Here is a 20,896-nt window from a genome sequence, read left to right as displayed (position 1 = left end):
GGGTTAAAAGAAAAATACTTACAGTTTTGTAGGCAGATAACTTGGTGAATCATCTTTACTCCGAATGAGTTCATTGCATTTTTCAATTGTTTGGTAAACAGAAAAAGTGTCTCCAGTGCTATAAAGTACGGCTAAATTCTTGGCAACTAGTCGCCTAGTAGGAGGTCCTGGTGCATTGTTTAATAAAGAAGTCAATTGTTCAACCAGCTTCTTCTGGTTTTCCCTAATATCAGCCTGGAAATAAAATCAGTAACCAGTTAACTTTCAGTTAAATTTAAAGGTTAACAGATTAATTAATGCTAATTCTCTTCACTTTTCCATTATTACTATTCTGATACTATGACATTCTTGGTTAAAAATGAACATTTATTTGCACCTTTCTACGTAAAGAAAAGCTGTCTCAAAAATGTGAATATTTTCCAAAACACAATTTTCTAGTAGCATTTCAAGGGTATTTTCCCTATGGCAATTGGAGTTATTGCTAAATCTTCCTAAAATATATTCGCCATTTTTTGCTTCTTTTATGTTTTCTTTTAAAGGAAGACAACACAAGGTAAGTATTCAAGGTAATTAAAGTAATAAAGAAATTTACCAGAGTTTCAAGAATTTGAGCATTAGAAAAGAAGGCACACCTTTTAAAATAATCACTTACTTTAGTCTTAGCTCAATTTTTTTTTTTTCCAAATTCCTCTTAAAAATAAAGAGAGGCTGACAATGTATTCCATTTAAATTATTTGTGTTAAAACATTTAACTCTTAAATAACATTATCTAGATTGTTTTACTCTTAAATATTCACATACCCTACTTAATATACACAAAACAATGAAACAAACAATTGAAGAGCTGGCTCGACCTCCTATGATTTGATTAGGAAAAGAAAAACAAAGGGAAAGATGTTAGATTCCTGCTTGCTAGAGAGGTATCAAATAATTGTGCCATTGTAGATGGAAGCATAACTGTTCTTATTCATCACAGTGTTGCAAATCTTGCATTAATAACCCAAGGTTTTTGTTTGTTTGGTTTTTTTTGTTTTAAAAACAACACTTATTTCCCAGATTTCTTTCGTTGCACAAATCTCTCTCGCTTGAAGGCTTGAGGAAGCTGCTGCTATCAGTGAATGTACTTTCATTATGTTTAAGTAAAAGACATGAAGCAAAGGAAATCGAATAGTGCTGTTTGTTTTTAAAGAAAATAACAAACAGGACAGAGAAAAAATAGCTCTATAACACGCTCTTCTTCTCAAGTGTCATTATACTTACTCTGCTAGTCACTGGTAAAAGTTTTTCCAAAAACCGTAACCATTCAAAAATGAACTCCGATTTTTGATATTCACCCAGCTGGTTATACTCTTCTTCATTGAGTAGTAAACTGTGAGCTAACTCCATTCCTTGAAATTTTCCTCAAATACCACAGAATAAAAACAAAACAATAAACTGCCAGAACTGGTTTAATCAGTTAGGTTTTCTTCCCCATTAGTACCCGATGATTGAGTCAGAAGTTTGAACACCTAAACAGAAAAAGAAAAATGTTTCTAGATATCAGCAATTACATAATCAAAAATTTATTTTTGAAAGGAAAAGTTAATACTTCAAAGAACATTACAGTAGTTTTGTTTAGATGGCTTTAGTAATATTTAATGTTTTGGGAAATAGGTAAAAACAGTACTGATGTAATCACAGAATCATAGAACAGCTTGGGTTGGAAGGGACCTTAAAGATCATCTAGTTCCAACCCCCTGCCATGGGCAGGGACACCTCCCGCTAGATCAGGTTGCTCACAGCCTCATCTAACCCGGCCTTGAACACCTCCAGGGATGGGGCATCCACAACCTCTTGGGCAGCCTGTGCCAGTGCCTCACCACCCTCTGGGTGAAGAATTTCCTCCTAATCTCTAATCTAAATCTCCTCTTTTAGTTTAAAACCATTCTCCCTCGTCCTGTCATTATCTGGCTGACCAAAAAGTCCTTCTCCATCCTTTTCATAAGCCCCCTTACAGTACTGAAAAGCTACAATAAGGTCATCCTGGAGCCTTCACTTCTGAGACTGAACAACCCCAGCTCTCTCAGCCTGTCTTCATAGGAGAGGTGCTCCAACCCTCTGACCATCTTTGTGGCCCTCCTCTGGACCCGCTCTAACAGCCCCACATCGTTCTTGTGCTGGGGGCCCCAGACCTGGATGCAGCACTCTAAGCGGGACCTCACAAAGGCAGAGCAGAGGGACACAATTACCTCCCTCCACCTGCTGGCCACTACTCTGTTCACAGAATCGTCTAGGTTGGAAGAGACCTCCAAGATCATCTAGTCCAACCTCAGCCCTAACACTAACAAGTCCTACACTAAACCATATCACTAAGGGTTGATGCAGCCCAGGACGCAGTTGGCCTTCTGGGCTCCAAGCGCACACTGCTGGCTCGTGTCGAGCTTTTCATCCACCAGAACCCCCAAGTCCTTCTCTGCAGGGCTGCTCTCAACGAGTTCTTCTCCCAGTCTGTGCTCCTGTCTGAGATTGTCCCAACCCGAATTGGTAATATGGCAATTAAATGTAGTTCAGGCTACATCAGAGGGGTTCTCACTGAACTACTATTTTTAATTCATCGCGCTTTGCATTAAGTGAGATTTTCCAGCATCTGCTCAAGCATATACTTGAAAATAATGATCAGCTGGCCCCAAACACAATGGGTTTTATTAACTCAAAGTAAGTGCAGCAATGGAAGCAACCTACACCTAAGAACTCATGTTAATTATGTCTACAAATACAAATGTTAGCATCATATTCAAGCACTTTATCTATTCGCAATGCCAAACAAGGTATAGAGGAAAAAAAAAAACACAAACCTCTAATACTCCTCCCCCTTTTCTTTTTAAGAAAGTGAAAAACAGATATTTCAAGAACAAATCCCATTGAAGTTGCTAGATTTTTACTTATCTCAGACTATTTTAGCAATTCCCGCATTGCGGGTAATCATAGCTAGAAGCAAATCAAGATGAAAAATACTTTAATGATACCTTCCCCCTTCCCCCCCCCATTTAAATGCCACGTAGCCTCAAACTAGTAAATACAATATTCTGTAGGCGTTGTAAACAAAAATAGCCAAGGAGATTCTGGTAAAGTGTCAACCATGTTGTAAATTCCCCAAAAAATTATCCTTTCCAGAGGTCACTGAGACTGCTGAACACACATTTTTCCCTATGCATTAACAATATTATAGTGTAAAATGATCTATCAAACAGTCAGTGGGCAATACAAAGCAACGCTAAATAATTCAGGACTCAGGTTTACATCACAGACACAGCAGAAGGTTACCTTTACTACTTTCTACACATTTGTATATAAAATTTGCTCACAAAGGAAATTCGCACATCTATTTTCCTGCAATGAACTTCCGTTTTAAATCTACCTGAAATACCAGGTACATACCTAATTATTATACCTATATATATATATTTAAACTGCCTCGGTACATAGATGTTAACAAGTTACTGGTTATCATACTCCTAGAACACTCACTCACAGAACTTAACTTTATCTTCACATTTTTACAACATACAAAGTCTGTAGGATTGTGTATTTCATTGAACATTTGAGCAGAGTTTCCTGACTGCTCAGCATGGAAATCACAAGTGCAGGTCACACAGCATCCTCTTTTCTCACCCTGTGCCTAGTATCTCTAAATCAAACTACCGCACCAATAACTGTTTCAAGATACATACAGAGATAAGAATTACAATTCAGCTTTCTTCCTCCAACTGAAAAAAATCACGGACCGTTGTCAGACACTGGCCCTTAACTTACCTAGTATATAATTCCTTCTCATGGTAAGAACTCTCTCTCTACTCCAGGTTCTCAGTTAAAGGATGTCAAGAATTCTTTCCTAGAAAAAGAAACAAGAGATCAGCTTTAAAAAGCACGAGATATAAGTGTCTGTTCTACAGAACACAAGAATTCCAAGACTTGCATACTGACAATTTTTATTTAATGGCTCACGAAGACACTGAAATAGAGCTCCACAAGTATTAACTCTTTATATTTTACATCTGAAGTTGGCAGACCTGCCATATTCACCATACAATTGGATTCATTTCACTACTGAAACCACCTACTTCTGTTTTGCTAACTAATTTGAAAACACACAAAAAAGTAAGTTCAGAGAGCGTGATACCATAATTATTTTCTACAAAGATAATTCCAATGCCTTCATAAGGCCTACATTACTCTAGTGCATTTAAAAAACTCCACAGGTGTAAAATATTATATTAACCTGGAATTATATTAATAACGACAGCATTCATATCTAAATCAATAACCAGCAGAGATGGCGAAGGTGATTCAACTGTTCTGAGAAAGCCATGGAGAATACTATGGATACAAGACATGAGTATCCTCCTAACTTCCAAAAAATAATTTTAATACTGGAATCAGTGGACAAAAACATTTCTTTTTAAACCTTATCTAACTTGAATTTAGTCTGGCAGGACACAAAACAGAGGTGAACAACCAAGTGCTGCACCAGCTGGCACTCCTTCCTTGAACATCCTCACACACCAGTGAACTGAGGCAAGTACAACTTATGAATGTAAAAATGCAGCCACATTCACATGAAACCTGTGTTTTAAAATGCTGAGTTATTTGATAGTGCCTTGGCATTCTTCTTTCCCCCTGATGTTATGATTTTGATCTTTCTCAATCTGAAATAGAAATCTGGAAAAAATAAATGTGACGTTTCATTGAATCAAATGCCATGCCATCAACAAAAATTAAAAAAAAAAGACATAAATGGCTGATAAAAAAAAGTTACAAAAAGAAGTAAGATCTCAATTTCCCAGCTGGTATGACATGCAATTCTTTTTTTCTTTAGATTAAATAAAAAGAAAAAGAAGTAATAAGATTCACTTTCCCATCAGTGCTACAAGAGCAAATCAAATAAACATTCCTATTTCCCCCCCCCCATGAACTAGGTTCATTTTATTTCACGCATAAACTATGCTACAAAACTGTCACAAAGATGAACTGGACAAAGCAGAAGTTGCTCCTACTCAGTACTGATTTATTTTTTTCATTTGCTGACTAGCAATCTGGCAAGCAGAATTTTGTTTAGGACTGACAGAAGAGAGCTCAGAAGAGCTTAGAAAATGCACTACGTGGAGTGTTTCCTGTAAATTTAAAGGAATATAGGGCAAAACGAGCATTAAAAGGCAAAGCAACGGAGTTTCAAAAGATCTTAATGAACCACATCAAAGAGAAAAAAGGCACTTTCTGTCTTCAAAAAAGGGGAAAAAATGATGACCAAACCAGTATAAGACCCATAACAGCTTTCTTCAGCAACTGGCTTTAAAATACAAGAACCAACAGGTCAACACCCATTACATAGTTATAACAAAGAAACCAAGCTGAAATTCAAACTTGATTTATTACGTATATCAAGCTTGTTCTGAGATAGCTGACCTCATGTTTTAAAGGCTGAGGGAAGTAGTCCACAGTATTGCTTTCACATGCAAGTCTAAGACAGAAATGAATAAACTGCAAATGAAAAATCATGAACAGTAATGACAACATAATGAACTTTCCCCCTTCCTTCCAGCCCATAGTATATTTTGTTTCTGTGTAAAAACAAACAAACAAACCAGAAACAAACAAACAAAAAAGAGTTTGGAATAAAACAGATTCCTAACCAATCTCGCACCAAAAAAAATTAAAATTTTAATTATAAATCATGATTTCAAGGAAGACCACCAACAGTAATAGAAACTACCATACAGATCGAGCATGTATGTGCAAATTTTTCTTAAATTTTCTCACATTTGACCTAAAATTGTTGAAGATGCTTGTCTCTCTTTGCCAAGAACAATTTCTCCTCTACCAGAGCTCAGACTAACCTGACCTATCTGTGCACAATACGTGGGTAAGGACCCAGTGTACCATGCTGTGTAGTGAAGAAAATTAAGTACTGTGTAACTCATCTTAATAATAATTATTTAAATTTTTCTGTTTCACAGGTATTATAATAATTCTGCACTAAATCCGATATAAAACAAAGATCATAAACCTGTGCATTCACTTTTGTCTCTAACAATAGTCTCACAGAGAAGAAGGACATGATCCTACTAAGAAATGAGCACCGCTACTTATCATCAGCAATGACTAATAGTAACAAGTGAGTAACAGTATGAGCAAGAGTAAAAAATAATCAGTAATAATTACCAGTATTTTCATACCAGCTGCCACTGGGCCGACTATGCAATCAGTGTCATATTCATCACACTGCTGGAAAAACCGATGAAGCACACTCATGAGCTTCAAGTTGTCCTCACTGCGATGCAAGTGGTATTTTAACTGACTTCACGGTTTTGGGTTTTTTCCCCCACCTTCGAAAGCAAGCTTTATCATCACCTGTCTAACAAGCGAACCAATGTATTTAAGAGAAAGTCTTCCAGCCTGACACATTTAGCTATGGTCATTAACAGTTCAGATCAATTTTACTCCTGCAGCACTGTTTTAAAAGTTTAATGGGATGATCGTTACCCGTGCAGCCGAGCTAACCATATGACAAGACAACCGATGCTTAAGCTTATCGGGAGTACTTGCACACAGCTGTTTAGGCTGTCTTCAAAACACAAACACAACTTCCACCCAACTCCCTCAGGCTTACTTCTGACAAGAGAACTTAGGAGGATGTTTCTTTTTGCTGCCTGGGCCAAAAACCACCTTGATGCACCAGCCAAATTCGGCTATTAATGAATGAAAAATGGCCCAAAGAGAAAGTCAAATAGTTACAGTGGACTTTTTGTGCCAGCAGGCAAACATAAGCAGGCGCTGAGGTCTGGTGAAGGGAAGAAGTGCAGGACCAACCACAAAGGACCTCCAAAGGGGGGTCTGATTGCCCAGGGAACGAGGGATGGAGTTATTTTCGGCTCTAACTTAGCTAGGAGTTACAGCAGACACAGAAATCATCTAACCAAAACAAACCACAGTGATAGAACTGTAATAGTTTGATAAGAATAAACCTGATCCTTTCAGGGCCAGAAACTAAAATCCCAGACCATATCAGCTTGGGCTTTAAACACTGAAAACACTACCCAAGTGCTACATAAAAACACTGACGACTACTTGACAAAGAGAGCTGTCTTAGTTTACTTACTGACTTCTACAAACTATTACCAACAAACACACAGAACTGCCTCACAAGTCTTCAGAAAGAAAAGCTAAGTAAGTGTCAACATAGATACGTCAGTACCTCATCTCCTCTGTGTGGCATCCTCCTCAGCATTAAGCCAGCTCGTGCCTTTCTCCAGGCCCGCAAGCCCTACGGTTTTCACTCCACCGCAGAGCGATGGCAGGCGCCTGCTGTGCCTCGGCATACGTTCACCCCTCCATACACATTTTGTGTTCAGCAGTGCCAACCATTCCTGCCCTCTCACTCAACAGAAGAAAGGTTGAGAATTTCATGCACCCTCTCACTGCTTGCTGTCATATAACTTCAGAGAAAACAGAAACAAGTTGAGGACGTTTCAGCCCCAGAAGCGCTGCTATTCTGAGCTGATTGTATCTTTTAACAGGAGAACTACAAAGCGGTTATGAAACAAACGCCTAGTCTTTAAAAGCACACACACACGTGCTTGAATTAAGCAGTCATCAGTCTCACCAATGTGGATGAAGTTTCTCCCTGGCATCAAGCAGACTTGATAGCTTTTCATTCAAAATTAATATCCTGCCATGAGAAGGCAGGATTCTTGCATTCGTTGCAAGATATTTTGCAATGTCAGACAAAGATATTTTGCGAAGATATTCTGCAAGGATATTTCAGAAGGCTCTATTATATTGGTCAGCAGTGGGAACTGGGAGGCCAAGCATACAGAGGATGTGACTAACAGAGACGTTCAACAGCAGTTCACAAGAAAAGGCTAAAGACATTTCAAAAGCACACCCCAGAGCACACGGAAAAAGAACACTAGGCCACAAGGAGAAGGTCCAAGATTTTAGGACTTTTAAATCAAGCAGAACTGTAAATATTATTATCAGATTTTAAGTGCACTACCATGTGAAAGACGTGTGCCAGAAATTAAATCTCACGGCTGAGTACTCATAATGCACACTCAGTGTCATGAAGGGATTCAATTCCACTCACAAACCAAATTTTCTTCCTTCTAAAATAAAAATATGTATGCCCTTGCATCACATGATTATCCAAAATAGCAAAAAACAACGAAGAATCTTACCAATGAGTTGGGCAAACAGCAAAAAGATACAACAGATCATCACAAAACCATCCGTTTTCTCTAATTACTGCTGAAAATTTCAGACGGGAACAACCGCCAGTCATGTTGTAAGCAATTATTCAGCTTAGAAACACGATTCCGACATCAGAGATGCTGAAACAAGATGTCTTTCTTTCAAGCTCACTGGGTAACTGTTCTGGAAGAAGCAATTTGCCCCAGGAAAACGATGTATCTATCCTATCAGTGAATATTTGGCAGCATTTACACAGGTACTTACTAAAGATGTAATTCAAGTGCATCTTCCTACATTGCACATGCCATGCAGATTTTCCCGTTTTCACAGAACATTTGATACTGTGCTAAAGAACAAATACCACACAGCCCAAACGGCACTTTTGGTGATTCTTAACTGCTTTCAACCATGTTGCAAAACAAAAAGGCTGTGTTTTGATGTTTTGTGAACAAAGATGCTCCCACAAAGTACTTGTTTACTCCCATAGGCACAGATCCAAACTACTGGCTCTCTAGCAAAATGCTTAACAAATGCTCTTGACTCCCAAATTTCAGAGACCTCACCCACTACCTGAATAAGCAGTAAAGCTTAAATGCAGTAAAAACCTAACTGAAATCTATCAGAATCCTTGTTTTGGGCTTACTGTTTCAAAAAATATTCACACAAGGAATGTGACCACCCACAACCCTCATACATAACTGTGGCATCGATAAGAATCACAACACAATACGCATTTGCTGAAGTGTGAAAGAAAGGACAAGACAATGTCTTCTGGGAATGCTGAATAATTTCTGTGAAGTTTTGAGGACAAAGCTTGATACAACGAGAGGAAAAAAAAAATAGCCTGGAAAATGTGCCTGGAAATACAATCACCCTTTTAGCAATGCAAAGTATTCAAGACATTTTGAAGACAGAGCTATTGGAAAACACTCATTCACCATGTTAAAATGTCCTTAGCATTTGCTTCCATGTTTATTACAATCGCTTCAATCTCTATCTCCACCTGACAAGAACTAGTCCAGGAAACAAAACAGGAGAGCTACGTTCAGTTATTGAGAAATGGAAACCAGCCACTTCCTGAGCTCCGCAGCAGGCTCTGTGGCCCACTCTTCCCCCAGCACCAACACCTCCTGACTAGTTGGGTTCATTGCTGAAAGTTTAAGTCAAAAGCTAAACTTGCTCCACTACAAGGACATTAACATTACTTACTTTTTGTGCAACCTTGCAAACTGCATCTAAATAATTAATAAATGCTTCTAATAATTCGAAATAAAACCCTGTATCATATCTGGCAAGGCTGACTCTGACGAATTGAGTTCAAAAGATATTTTTTTTTCCACCCAAAACTGGTAAAGCTTCAAAAAGCAGTAACTAACTTCAGTCAGTATAAAAGCGAATACAATGTGTTGTTTTTATTTAGTGACAGGTTTGAAAACTTGTGTGATAGCAAGGCAAGTGCATAAAAACCAGAAAAGCATAAACAGTGACGCAAATCCTATAAATAACTTCAGTATGTCTGAACACGGCTTTATTCTTGACAATGTTGTAGATGATGGTGTTTATCGAATACAGCTAAAATACATCAACCTGAATATACTGACATGTTTTTCTCTCACACTGATGGAAGTTTTGTGAAATTAAATTCTTTGTTAAACCTTTATATTGACTTACAGTAGGTAAAGGTTGATTTTTAGCTACCAGTTTTCCACTCAGGTCAATGCTGAGTCCAGTATAGCTTGGCACTAAATTAAACCACAGGAAATCTTTTCTAAACACGTCCTGAAACCCTGGAAAGGTGTATTTATTTTTCCTGAAGATCACGATGGCCATCACAGTACTAGGTTATTTAGCACCACAACTAGCCTTCCACTGCACGGAGATACACCGACGCAGAAATTTAGCAGCAGAAGCCCTCACAGGTGCAGGCTCTGCAGGAGCCTTGTTTGGCAGATCAGAGGCCGCAGTCAGGGCACAAGTCACCAACAGGCAGCACTGCGACGGCTCATTCCCCAGATACTTTAAACGTCTGCTCCTCAAGGAAAACTCCCAAACCAGCTCAGAAAAAAAGAAGTGTAACTGCACAGAGATTTCGCGCTTTTTTTAGTTTGCAGTGTAGATACAGTTTATGTTGTTTTTAAAGTCCTGCTTCCTTAAAAATAGACAGAACTGAATAGCACAAACATGCCACAGCCTGAAAATGTCGTTGTGAGAAGGTGTTTCTAACCTGCTGCTTCGTCAGGAAGTTCCTCATTTTAAAAGAAACAATATCCTGCATTGACCAATGAAGTTTTTTACAATCCGGGATACAAAACCAGTCAATAACTCCGGTATTCTACTGGCAATATAACCAACCCTGTGTTCAAGAATCAAGGACAGTTTTCAATTTCTCACTAGGCTCAGTGTAACATTAAACTGCCCTCCCCCCCCCCGCCCCCTTTTCACTGTGTCAAACCATCAGGAAAAGGAAAGAAAAAAAAAAAAGCAACCAAGCTTCCTTCAGTACACAACCAGAAATAATGTCATCTGTGTCTCAATTGTTATTTCACACTAGAGTTCACAATATTACATACCCCCATGAAACACACCATGTAGCACAACACCAACACACACGAGGCAGCCTGACTACTACTGAAGATGGAAAAAACATTTCTGGCACGTAAGATTAAAATAAAAAAAGGTTCGATGGAATTTACAGTGACAACTACAAACGTTTAACCCCGTAAATATTAACCCAAACTTAAATACACACATATATAAAATACACATTACAAACAGTGAATCCGAACTCCTAAAAATATCAAAGCTCGTGTCGGGAAGCACCGAGCTGAACTCATCTTTTTGCCCCCTCCTCCTCTCTCATCCCCCATCCACCTACATGTCAGTAAGAAATATCCTTACTTTAAATAAAGGTGAGGTACCAGTTTCTCTTCCCCTCGTTCCACCCTGTCACACTCGTGCACCTGTGCAGGTTTTACTTCTCCGCACACGTTTTTTTGCCGGCTATGCTGTGCTGGTCGTCCCACCCGGACAGCCAGGAACCCCAAAACGCCAGCAACAGCATTCTGTCCAGCTTCCAACACCGCCGCCCTACTCCCAGCCCGCTCTCAATTAAAACAACCTTTGGGAGGCAGAACCAGCCCCTCGAGCCCTGCGGGGGCACTGCCCAGTCCCTCAGTGCCGCCCCACGCACCCGCAAGCCGCAGCCTCACCTCCTCGGCCCCTCCTCGGCACCCCGGCCGAAGCCGCAGCGACGCGGCGGCCCCCCCAGCCCAGACCCGAAAGGCTGACAGCCTTCCTCTTCCTCCTCCTCCTCCTCCCTCGCCCCTCTCGCAGCCGGGGGCGGCCTCCCGGCGGCGGCGGGCTGCCGGGGCGCTTCCCACCGGCAGGCCTCGGCCAGCCCCAGCCCCCGCCGCCCCCTCGGCGTTTGGACCCGGCCCGCCCCGCCACCGCCCCGCTTCCCCCCCGCAGCCCCCGGCGGCGGCGGTGAAGCCTCGCCCCGCGGCCCCGCTGCCGGTACCTGGGCGCAGGGCCCGCCGCCTGCCTCCCGCGGGCTGCCCGCGGGGCTCGGCTCGGCTCCGCCCGCGGAGGGAGGGCGGAGGGGGGCGGCCGGGGCCGGCGGGAGGGAGGTGCCCCCGGCACCGCCTCGCAGGGCGGCGCAATCGGGGCCGGAGCCATCGAGCTCCGCGGTCCGGCCGAGAGGGCGGGAGCGGCCCGGGAAGGGCGCGGGCGTCACTGAGGTAAAGCGGACGGGCCCGGGCCGAGGCGCTGCGAAGGGGATAGAGCTGCCGCCGTCCTAACGCCTGAGCAGGCAACGGCGATTTTATTGCCTTATTTATTTATTTAGGGTAGCTGTCTCACAGAGCTGTGGAGCTCTGTTGGTCCTGTTGAGATTTACAGCCGGTTCTGGTCAGCGTCTGTCATGACTGCTGATCCTTGCTTCTTGGCGAGGGCTGGGGCTCCTTCACACTACACCAGCACAGTAGTGACATCCAGTTTATAGTCTGCATCATTTATCAGGCCTAATACATGCAAAAGTCACAATTACACATGCGTTTCACCCATATACATTTGATCCCAGATCAAGAGCAGATCCCAAGTCACCGAGTCATTCTGCATCTTACTGAGGCGGTGAGACAGACTCTTGTGGGTGTCTCCCCTGTTGTGCTCTACTAAACAGCTATGCCAATTGAATGTTGTTATATCATAGGGAATTACCTCCATCGTTGGAATTTTTCATAAGTGAGTTCACTGGCTACCTGAAAATTTCTGTTCAGGGAATGTTCTTTTCTGAACTCTGTCTTCAAAGTTGAAGGTCTGTCACACTGAAGAGAAAACATATCTTAACCATTTTTAGTTAAAAAAATAATCTTATTATGGTTTTGTAGCTCACGCCCAGCTGTGTTGAGATATCTATCTCTATATATACATATATATATATATATATATATATGTATTGCATTCCGCCAGCTACCTTGTAGAGCAAACTAGCAGACAGACCTGAGGTCCAGTTTCTGCTGGCAACAAGTTACTTTGGTGGTAGTAATATTTTCTGGTTTTAATTCCACAACTTCAGCTGCTGTTACAAAGCTGATGAAGAAAATAATGTCTTCTGGAATTAAAGACTTTTTGGCTGGATAACAAATTTTAGCAATGACCTTTTATCATATTATTCTCCCAGGACAGCATTGGTTAAACTGAGGAGGGGAAAGCTAAGATTCCTTTCCACAAACTAGGTTCTCTGGAGCTATCTTCTTTGAAGTGGTGCAAACCACTGTGGGGAGGGCATAATGCTTGGGATACATAAGCGTAGGAGTCAAAATAGTGTCTAGCCCTTACATAAGCTCAGAAGTTCATCTTCAAATAGATTCAAGGTGTAGAGTTTCCATACAGTGTAATCCTACATGAACATGTGCATTCAATCATGCGCACTGTACCACTAAGGAGTATTTCAAAACGTGTTATCACAGAACTTCCTGGTTATATTCTGCTGCAGATTTAAGGGCACCAGCCTGCATTACCGTATTTGGACACTGGTTTCATTTTTGCCGAATTGCCTGTGGTGAAGAAACATGAGCACTGATGCAGCGACCTTTTACAAGAAATTTCTGCCAATGTATGTGGTAATGAAGAGTACACGAATGTCTCATGCCTCAAGTAGGAAACTATTTCCATAGTATTTTTCACAGAAATCAACTCTACAAACTGCTGCTGATGTAAAGGTGTTCACCCCTAGTATTGGAAGTAACGTATACCCCCAGAAAAGAGTTATTTGCTCAGTTAACCTTATTTTGATGAGAAGATGAGTTGCTGCTGCTCAACATAAAGTGATCTGTCATTTCACTTGTGAGAAAGGTCAAGTGAACAATTTCTATTCAAAGACTGTTGGTGCTATGATGTGTTCAGTAATAAACTCCAGAAAAACAAAAGGTACTGTCTCTGACATTTCTGAGGTAACAGAAGGATCTGGTAATGCTTGTGAAGGGCTGACTGTGCGTAGATCATAAACTAAAAAGAACCCATCTAGAATAATTTTTAGAAGATTATTGCTGTTACTATTTCTACTATTATTCACTCTGTTGTGGTGACAAGCAGAGACCCACTCAATATTAGCATCTCATAATGCTAAATGTTGCATAAGCATAGGGCAAGAAAAAGCATCACTCAGTGAGAAATAATGTTGCTCAGTTCTTCCCAAGAACCATCTCTCCCAGACCCCAACATGTGTGATATCAGCTCTAAGGAATGCTGTTATAATGCCAAACTGAAACAAATCAGTTGGAATAATGAGGAACAGTGATGCAGGGTTCTCCTTCCACATCAGCTCTGGATACATCAGCTTTAAGACTGCTTTGCGCCAGCAGTACTTTGTGAGGATAACAATCTCCATTTATTGGTTTTGTAGCTAACCTCGATTCTTTAATATGATTTTTCCTCCCTAAATTGGTCAACAAGAGTGTTAACCATGCACTGATTCAAATTAGCATCTACATCAGCAGTAATGCATATTGTTTTTATCTTTACCCTTTTCAACCTGAAATTAAAAAAAAATAAAAAATACAGTGTTATGCATTTATAGTGTTCTGTTCTAAAACAGGCAAAAATAGGATAATTAAATGTATTCACCATGTATTAATTCAATTCTCCCTTTCTCCATTAGTCCTGACTGAGCTTCAATAGCAAATTAGTTAATAAAATAAGCAACTGGCAAATAATTGCAATGCACAAAACTGATTAGTCTTCTCATTAGTTAGTCTATTTTGGTAAAGTGGGTTGAATGATTTAGAGCATGAATCAGTTCTGCCAGACAAATTTCAGTCATAGTAGAATATCTATGCAGTCACATATGCCTCTAAGCAAAATATTTTCTTTCTTATAGCTTTATAATCCTCGGTGACTACAGCGACAGAAAAGAATGTATTCCTTTGAATTCAGTGGGACTGTGCAAGTGTGAGTAACAATCACAGGACCAGGAGCCTAATTTGAAGCAGATGAAACATCACCATATAATTACATAGCAAACAAAACCAAGTTACATTATATTTTAAATTCTGCAAGAAAGAATGTAATTATAAGATTATACATATATTTTTACTTTATTTTTGAAATTATAAGAAATTACACAATGTACCTATTTAAGTACAGAATCAGACCATTAAGGTTTGATCCTGCAAACAGTTACACCATCAGCAACAGGCAATTAACATTTGGCTTTAATCTGAATAAAAATACTGAATAAAAATACTAATGTGCCTATGAGCATTGTAACATGCACAGTTGTAGAACTGCTGTAGCCATTAGTATCCACGGTTGTCTGTTACTGCTCTCTCAGTTGAGACAGTAACTACTTGAGTGCTTTAAATCCCCATATTGAAACATTTACTTCCCTAAAGTAGAGGTCTTCTGAAGGTACATAGTCAAACTTTATTGGATTTTTTCACAAAGCCTTACTTACGAATCTTTGTGTTTTTACAGGTTGAATATTTAAAATAATATATGGTTTTATTTAACGCTTAGTTACTTCCAGACTTCTTTTTGTTCCCAGCATAGTCACTCTTTGTACTATCACAAAATACAAGGTCTGAATTTCTGTCAAGCGATTACACAGTCTTGGTGATATTCTTAATCCTAAAATGTAAATAAAAGTAACATGCAGGCCTAGAAAATATAAGATACTGCTACCAAAATGGAAGTGTGAAATAAGGAAGGGAAATGTGTCCTATCAAAACCATGGCACATAAATCTCAAATAGTTCAACATATGAATAAAAGATCAGTCTTCATTGGTAAAAATGAATAATATATATATATATTTGTGAATTTTAAATACCTGAAGAATGCTGGATAAAGCATTCTGACAAGAATTAGCTGCACATTAATAGGATCCAAATATGGTTTGCCAACAGATTATTAAGACCTCCCCAAAACCTTTTGCTTTCACTGTTAATCTAGAAACCATGTTACAACCTCTTTTCTAATGGAGTACATCTAAATAGCCTGAGTTCTTCACTCGCATTTTAATACTTATTGACATAATAGGGCACATACTGCAGCACTTACACAAACAAATACAATTAAAGTGAATAGAAAGCAATCTTAAATTCACAATAACAAGACATGCAGAAACATATATATATATGTATCTGAGTTAGATCAGTGTGATAGGAAAACCATTTATTTGCATTTCCATGCTCAGTAGGTAGTTTCTATTTTAGAAACAGTATAGAGTTGTTTGTAGTGATACCACACAGCTCACTGAGGTACTCAAAGTGCTCTGTGGATGTTAGCTCAAGACACATTTATAAGGCAGAGGCTAAGGCCAATTTGTGTAGCTCCAACAAAGATGAAGAGATGTGAGTGCATGCTGCATTCCAAAGCAACAACAGGAACTGAGGTGATTTTTTGCAATCGGTATAAGAGGAAAAAAGCGGTGTTTTTAAACATTTTTTTCCTTGTTTTCACTCTGTCTTATAGACGGAAGAAGTGGAGCAGAAAATTGCTTTGCCCAAAGCCACACACTGGCAGTAATTGAACCAGTGGACAGCTCTGGTTTAAGAAGAAAACGTGCAATACAGTCATATAGTTTCAGTAATAACAATGCAGTTAAAATTGTTATACATGTGCTACTAGAATCTACCTGGTGTTACATGTATGCTTTCACCATCCCCCTGGTTCTCAAGACTGATGGCTTCCAGGAGGCGGTGAGAGTACAGTGAACCATGAGCATCCAGAGTCTTGTGCCACGGGACTGAGAACTTGGTGTTTATGGTTTCTTCTTCTTTCTCTCCTTCTCCTCTTTTGGATTAACCTGGGTCTGTTTTTACATGCTTTCAAATTAGGTTTTTGCCACCCAACACTACGGGGACAGACAGGTTCTTTTAGGGATCCTTGGCAGAGTGAGGCCTGGCCACGGGGTTGAGGTTATAATTATAATTTATAATTACAAAAGTAGCAATCAGCATAGCTTATTGTTATTTACAATTTTTATTGATTGGCATAGCTTATTGTTGTAAAGAATTTCTAGTAATTAGTGTAACTTTCTTGTTACCTAGAATTATTAGTCACCCTGACTTTTTAATCACATTGACCCTCTGCAGATCGGGTTAAATTCTTAATAATAAACTCGTGATGCAATAGTCATAATCTAGACTCAGAATTCAGCTAGAAGAACACGAGTCATTTACTCAGTCCCCAGAAGAAGCAGATGATGCTGGAGACATCCCTGACCAGCAGGGGATCACAGGTTTTACAGTCCACCAGCAGTTCCAGTCTCACTCCCACTTGAGACTTGCAGCTTCTTGGATTTATAGGCAGCATCTCACGTGCTGTAATGCTTCTCTGTTCTGTAACGGGTGTCTTCACGTCTGGCAATCCAGCGCCTTGGTGTTAGCACTGATGGACAAACGACCTCATCACAATGCCGGCAGGAGGCTTCTCTGTTCTGTAACAGGGATCACCACATCCTGGTGACAACCCTGGTGGGCAAATGTTTTTATTACAATGCCAAAAAGAAGGGGAGGAAGCAGGGGTATTAGGTGACCAGTCAGCTTACATATAATAGACATTTGCCTTACAAAGTGGCATTGGTTATGCTAACCCTATTACCAGGTGTCTGGAGCAGGGGGTACTTGTCACAGTTTTACACCTTCCTTTTTCTTCACTGGCCTGCAACTACATATAGTGCATTTTATTTATGTTAGATACTTGTTCTGCTCTTGTTTTTACCCCTAAATTAGTTTTGTCCAGCTCCAGGTCTGCATTTTTTAACTGCCAATTGGCAAGTTGTTTATAGCCTTAGCACCTCCAGTGCCAGTCTGTGCCCCATCCATCTTAGCATCCATGCATGTACTCCCCTCTGCTGCAGCTGGTGTCTCAAGGTCACTGCTATCCTAATGGGCCTTTATTACTCTACAATTTAACATTTTGTTAGAGTCATAAATATATAATTCTACACAGAATAACTTACTATTAATAGCTATATAAAAACTGTGGTTATTACCATACGAAGCAAAGTAAAACAAATTAGCCATAGTCTCCTGTCATTAGAAAAATTGTTACAGCAAAATCAAGTAAAACCAAAACTCCAAGATCAGTGAATTCAGGCAAAGTAAGGCTGATAAGCCTCCATCCAGAGGTTCTGTAAAATCAGGACAAAGCTTGTGGACTGTTAGTAGCAATAGCAATACTGTATTACTGGGCTACACGGTGTCATAGATGCCCCAATGACACACAGTTAGCAGAAACATGAAATTAAGCTAGCTATTGCACCAAATCCAGAGATTTTAAAAAACTATGCTTTCAAGTGTGGATGGGTATCTCCATAGTGATTCTGTTTTCCAGAGCAAAGCTGGTCAATTAATACTAGCAGGAGAGATTCATGGACACTTGCTCCAGGCATTCAGGTAAAATGCTAAAGATTCCCAGATTACACAAAGAAAAAGAAGGGTCTGTTTAATTGTACTTAAGTACAGATGGTTATTACCTTGCAATTCTGGACTAGTATTTTTATGTTGCATACTGTGTGTAACAATAGAGGTAAGGATTTCCACAAAGGGCACAGGAAGGAAGCAGGAATAGTGCTGACTGAAAAACGAACTATTGCAACCTCAACTCATTGGTTTTATGAGAGCAGTCCATAGTCCATGCATGCTCAGCTCACACAATCTGGGTGTGCACACTGCAAACAAGGTCATAAAAACCTGACAGAACAGTTCCTGATGAACTGGGAGGCCACGCTAGAATAGCATAATGACTACTCCTTTCACAGTTTATTTTAAGGAAGTGTGAAATATTAAACATCTTACAGAATAAATATTCTCCGAGTGTAGAATAGGATAGTTATTTGAGCTTTTGCCTAGTCATAGAATAAAGACTGTTTAAAGAAGTGTGCCATGTCATCTGTTTAACGCATATATTCATGTCAGAAAGTAATGAGCATTTGGCTTTGAAAAAATAATTTTAATCAATTTCTTCATCAGTATGGTCCATCACGTTGTTCAGAAATGGCTTCTTTCAGTAAATGCATCGTGAATCAATAGCAGATATAAATAAAGCAGTACAAAGGGCACACCATCCAACAAGCTGCCAATTGTTGTTGCGGAAGATGGCAGAAATCAGTATCCCAAGGTGCATACACTACATCAGAAACTGGCCGATAATACACAAAGACGCCACCTTCTAACAGAAACTCAGGATTTCTCTTCTCCTAAGAACTACTGAAATACAAGTCAAATTTCATGTGTTTTATATGAGACATCGGTCCAAGATGGAGTTTGGTCTGAAGTCTGTTTTTCACTAAACATTTGCAAGCTCACCCCTCTTAGAAATTGCAGAGTTCTTGAAATATAGAGAATGAATTGTCAGGCTGCCAAAGATCTTTCTGGAGCCAATAAAAAAAATATCTGCAGGCTTTGTATTATCCTTCAAAGGATCAGTTATTGAGATATACTGAATAACTGCAATTCCTGTAAAGTGAATAGTGGTGTTAATCAGCAATTTTTAGGATTTGGCCCACAACAGAAAGAGGAATAAAAACAGTTCTCTCAAGCAGACAAATCATAAAGAATCTGTACTAGTTATTCGTATCAGGACAATCTTATTTAAATGCCTCTAAGAAGAATTTAGAATACAATTCGTATTGTGTCTGTCATAAAGGTTAATTATTAATGAATAAATACGTAATCTGGGACCTAGCTAATATTTCCAGCCCATTTATGTGAATAGATGTTTTCAACTGTGAGAATACCCAGTGCCAGGAACTGAACATCCTTAGGTATTTCAGAATTACTAACTGTACACATTATATTAATCTGAAAAATCCTATTACTCTCGTATCAAAACTATGAGCTTTATACCCGTTCAGAGAATGTGATTCTCATAGTATAGCTTGAGCTTGCAGATCACCCCTTCAGCTATGTTTTATTAAAAATAAGGATAAGGACAAAATATTTGTAAATACTGATCCACGATGCACAAGCAGGCATGCACACTAAGCATGAGGTTTTACATCTTTTCCAGAATAATTTATTTTTAAACTGGAATTCTGGATAATTGCTGTAAACCATATAGATGTCTAATTCCACTTTGAAACCTTTTAAATTACTGACTTAAAAAAACGTGATGCAGTAGCAAAGGAGAAACTTGGCTCAGGTTATGTGAACTTGAATCAGTTTTGAACTTGCCACATTTTAATGTAACCGTTTCGTTCCCACTGCCTTGTGACACAGAATTTGCCATTGCTATCTTAATGCCATCTGTTAATAATATTCATTACAATACTGCAGAGGAGTCAGCTGGGATTAGGACCCCAAATGGGCTAGCACAGTGTATATAAGAAATATAAGCTCGTCTCTGCCTCAGATTCAGTATATAAAAAGGTGAAATGAAATCGCACAGGCAGAAAGAACAATGAAGATGATGGCATATGTTGTAGCATTTTTATTTTTGTCTTCATTTTAAAATTCCAGTCCTTTTCCTGAGGCTCTGTTATGAAAGAACTGAATAGACAACAAGATGAAGGTAACAAGGACACAGAACAAGTTACAGCAAGCAGCCCGTCAAAAGCACATCTGAGGACATTCAGAGCGCAACCTTCCAGAAAGCAATTCAGTGGTACTGCCCTGACTTCAGTTTCTAGATGTGCCTTGCTATTTCTTACTGCCAGCTCTGTACAGGCTGTCTTATTCAGTCCTATGTTTAGTCCTAGTGCTACCTGAAAGTCCTGCCTCTACATATGCTGGATGAGGGGGGGCAGCCTTTGATATTTAGTAGCTACTATCTGAAAGGCTAAAAATTCAGTGAATTTGTGCTTTCACTATCTTTGTGAACTAGAAAGCATTTCTATTTTATAGATGGAAAGCAGAAAGGCAATAATTAAGTATCTGACTCAGGAAATTGGGTAACAAATAATTACAGCTACAGCATTCTTTCTTTTTAATCCATAAACTTTCCTTCCTCAAGTGTACTTTACCACAGCTAATACAGTAATATTTTGTCGTTATTTTGAAGTAACAAATGTATGCATGACCTTACTAGTAAAATTCCTTCCAAAAAAAACAAAAAAAAAAGGCAAAAACCCCTTCCAAATGAGACATTTTCATTGGATCAATCTTAATTATTTTAAGAATCCTTCAGGTGAGTATATACATAAAACACACGCTCATTATTGCAAAGCA

General features: G+C 39.5%; 1 protein-coding gene and 1 long non-coding RNA gene across 3 annotated transcripts in view; one reads left to right on the top strand and one right to left on the bottom strand.

Annotated features, from left to right (window-relative positions):
* Nucleotides 1-11,891, bottom strand: part of HEATR5A (HEAT repeat containing 5A) — a 64,091-nt gene extending 52,200 nt beyond the window's left edge. For both annotated transcript variants that reach the window (XM_080592742.1, XM_080592743.1), the window contains exons 1-4: nt 11,744-11,891; nt 3,793-3,871; nt 1,261-1,508; nt 23-234 (exon numbers count right to left, since the gene is read on the bottom strand). In XM_080592742.1, the coding sequence (XP_080448868.1) occupies nt 23-234; nt 1,261-1,386 (338 nt within the window). In that variant the 5' untranslated portion in view covers nt 1,387-1,508; nt 3,793-3,871; nt 11,744-11,891. The remainder of the gene's footprint in view (nt 1-22; nt 235-1,260; nt 1,509-3,792; nt 3,872-11,743) is intronic.
* On the top strand, nt 11,847-20,895 carry LOC308195411. The gene is made up of 3 exons (XR_013951463.1): nt 11,847-11,963; nt 13,220-13,339; nt 14,603-20,895. It is a non-coding gene; the product is annotated as an uncharacterized lncRNA (long non-coding RNA).
* Nucleotide 20,896: the final 1 nt, after the last annotated feature.

This window comes from Anser brachyrhynchus (assembly GCF_964034855.1).
Source record: "Anser brachyrhynchus genome assembly, chromosome: 5".
NCBI classification, from domain to species: Eukaryota; Metazoa; Chordata; class Aves; order Anseriformes; family Anatidae; genus Anser; species Anser brachyrhynchus.
This window is presented reverse-complemented; position numbering and strand designations above follow the sequence as displayed.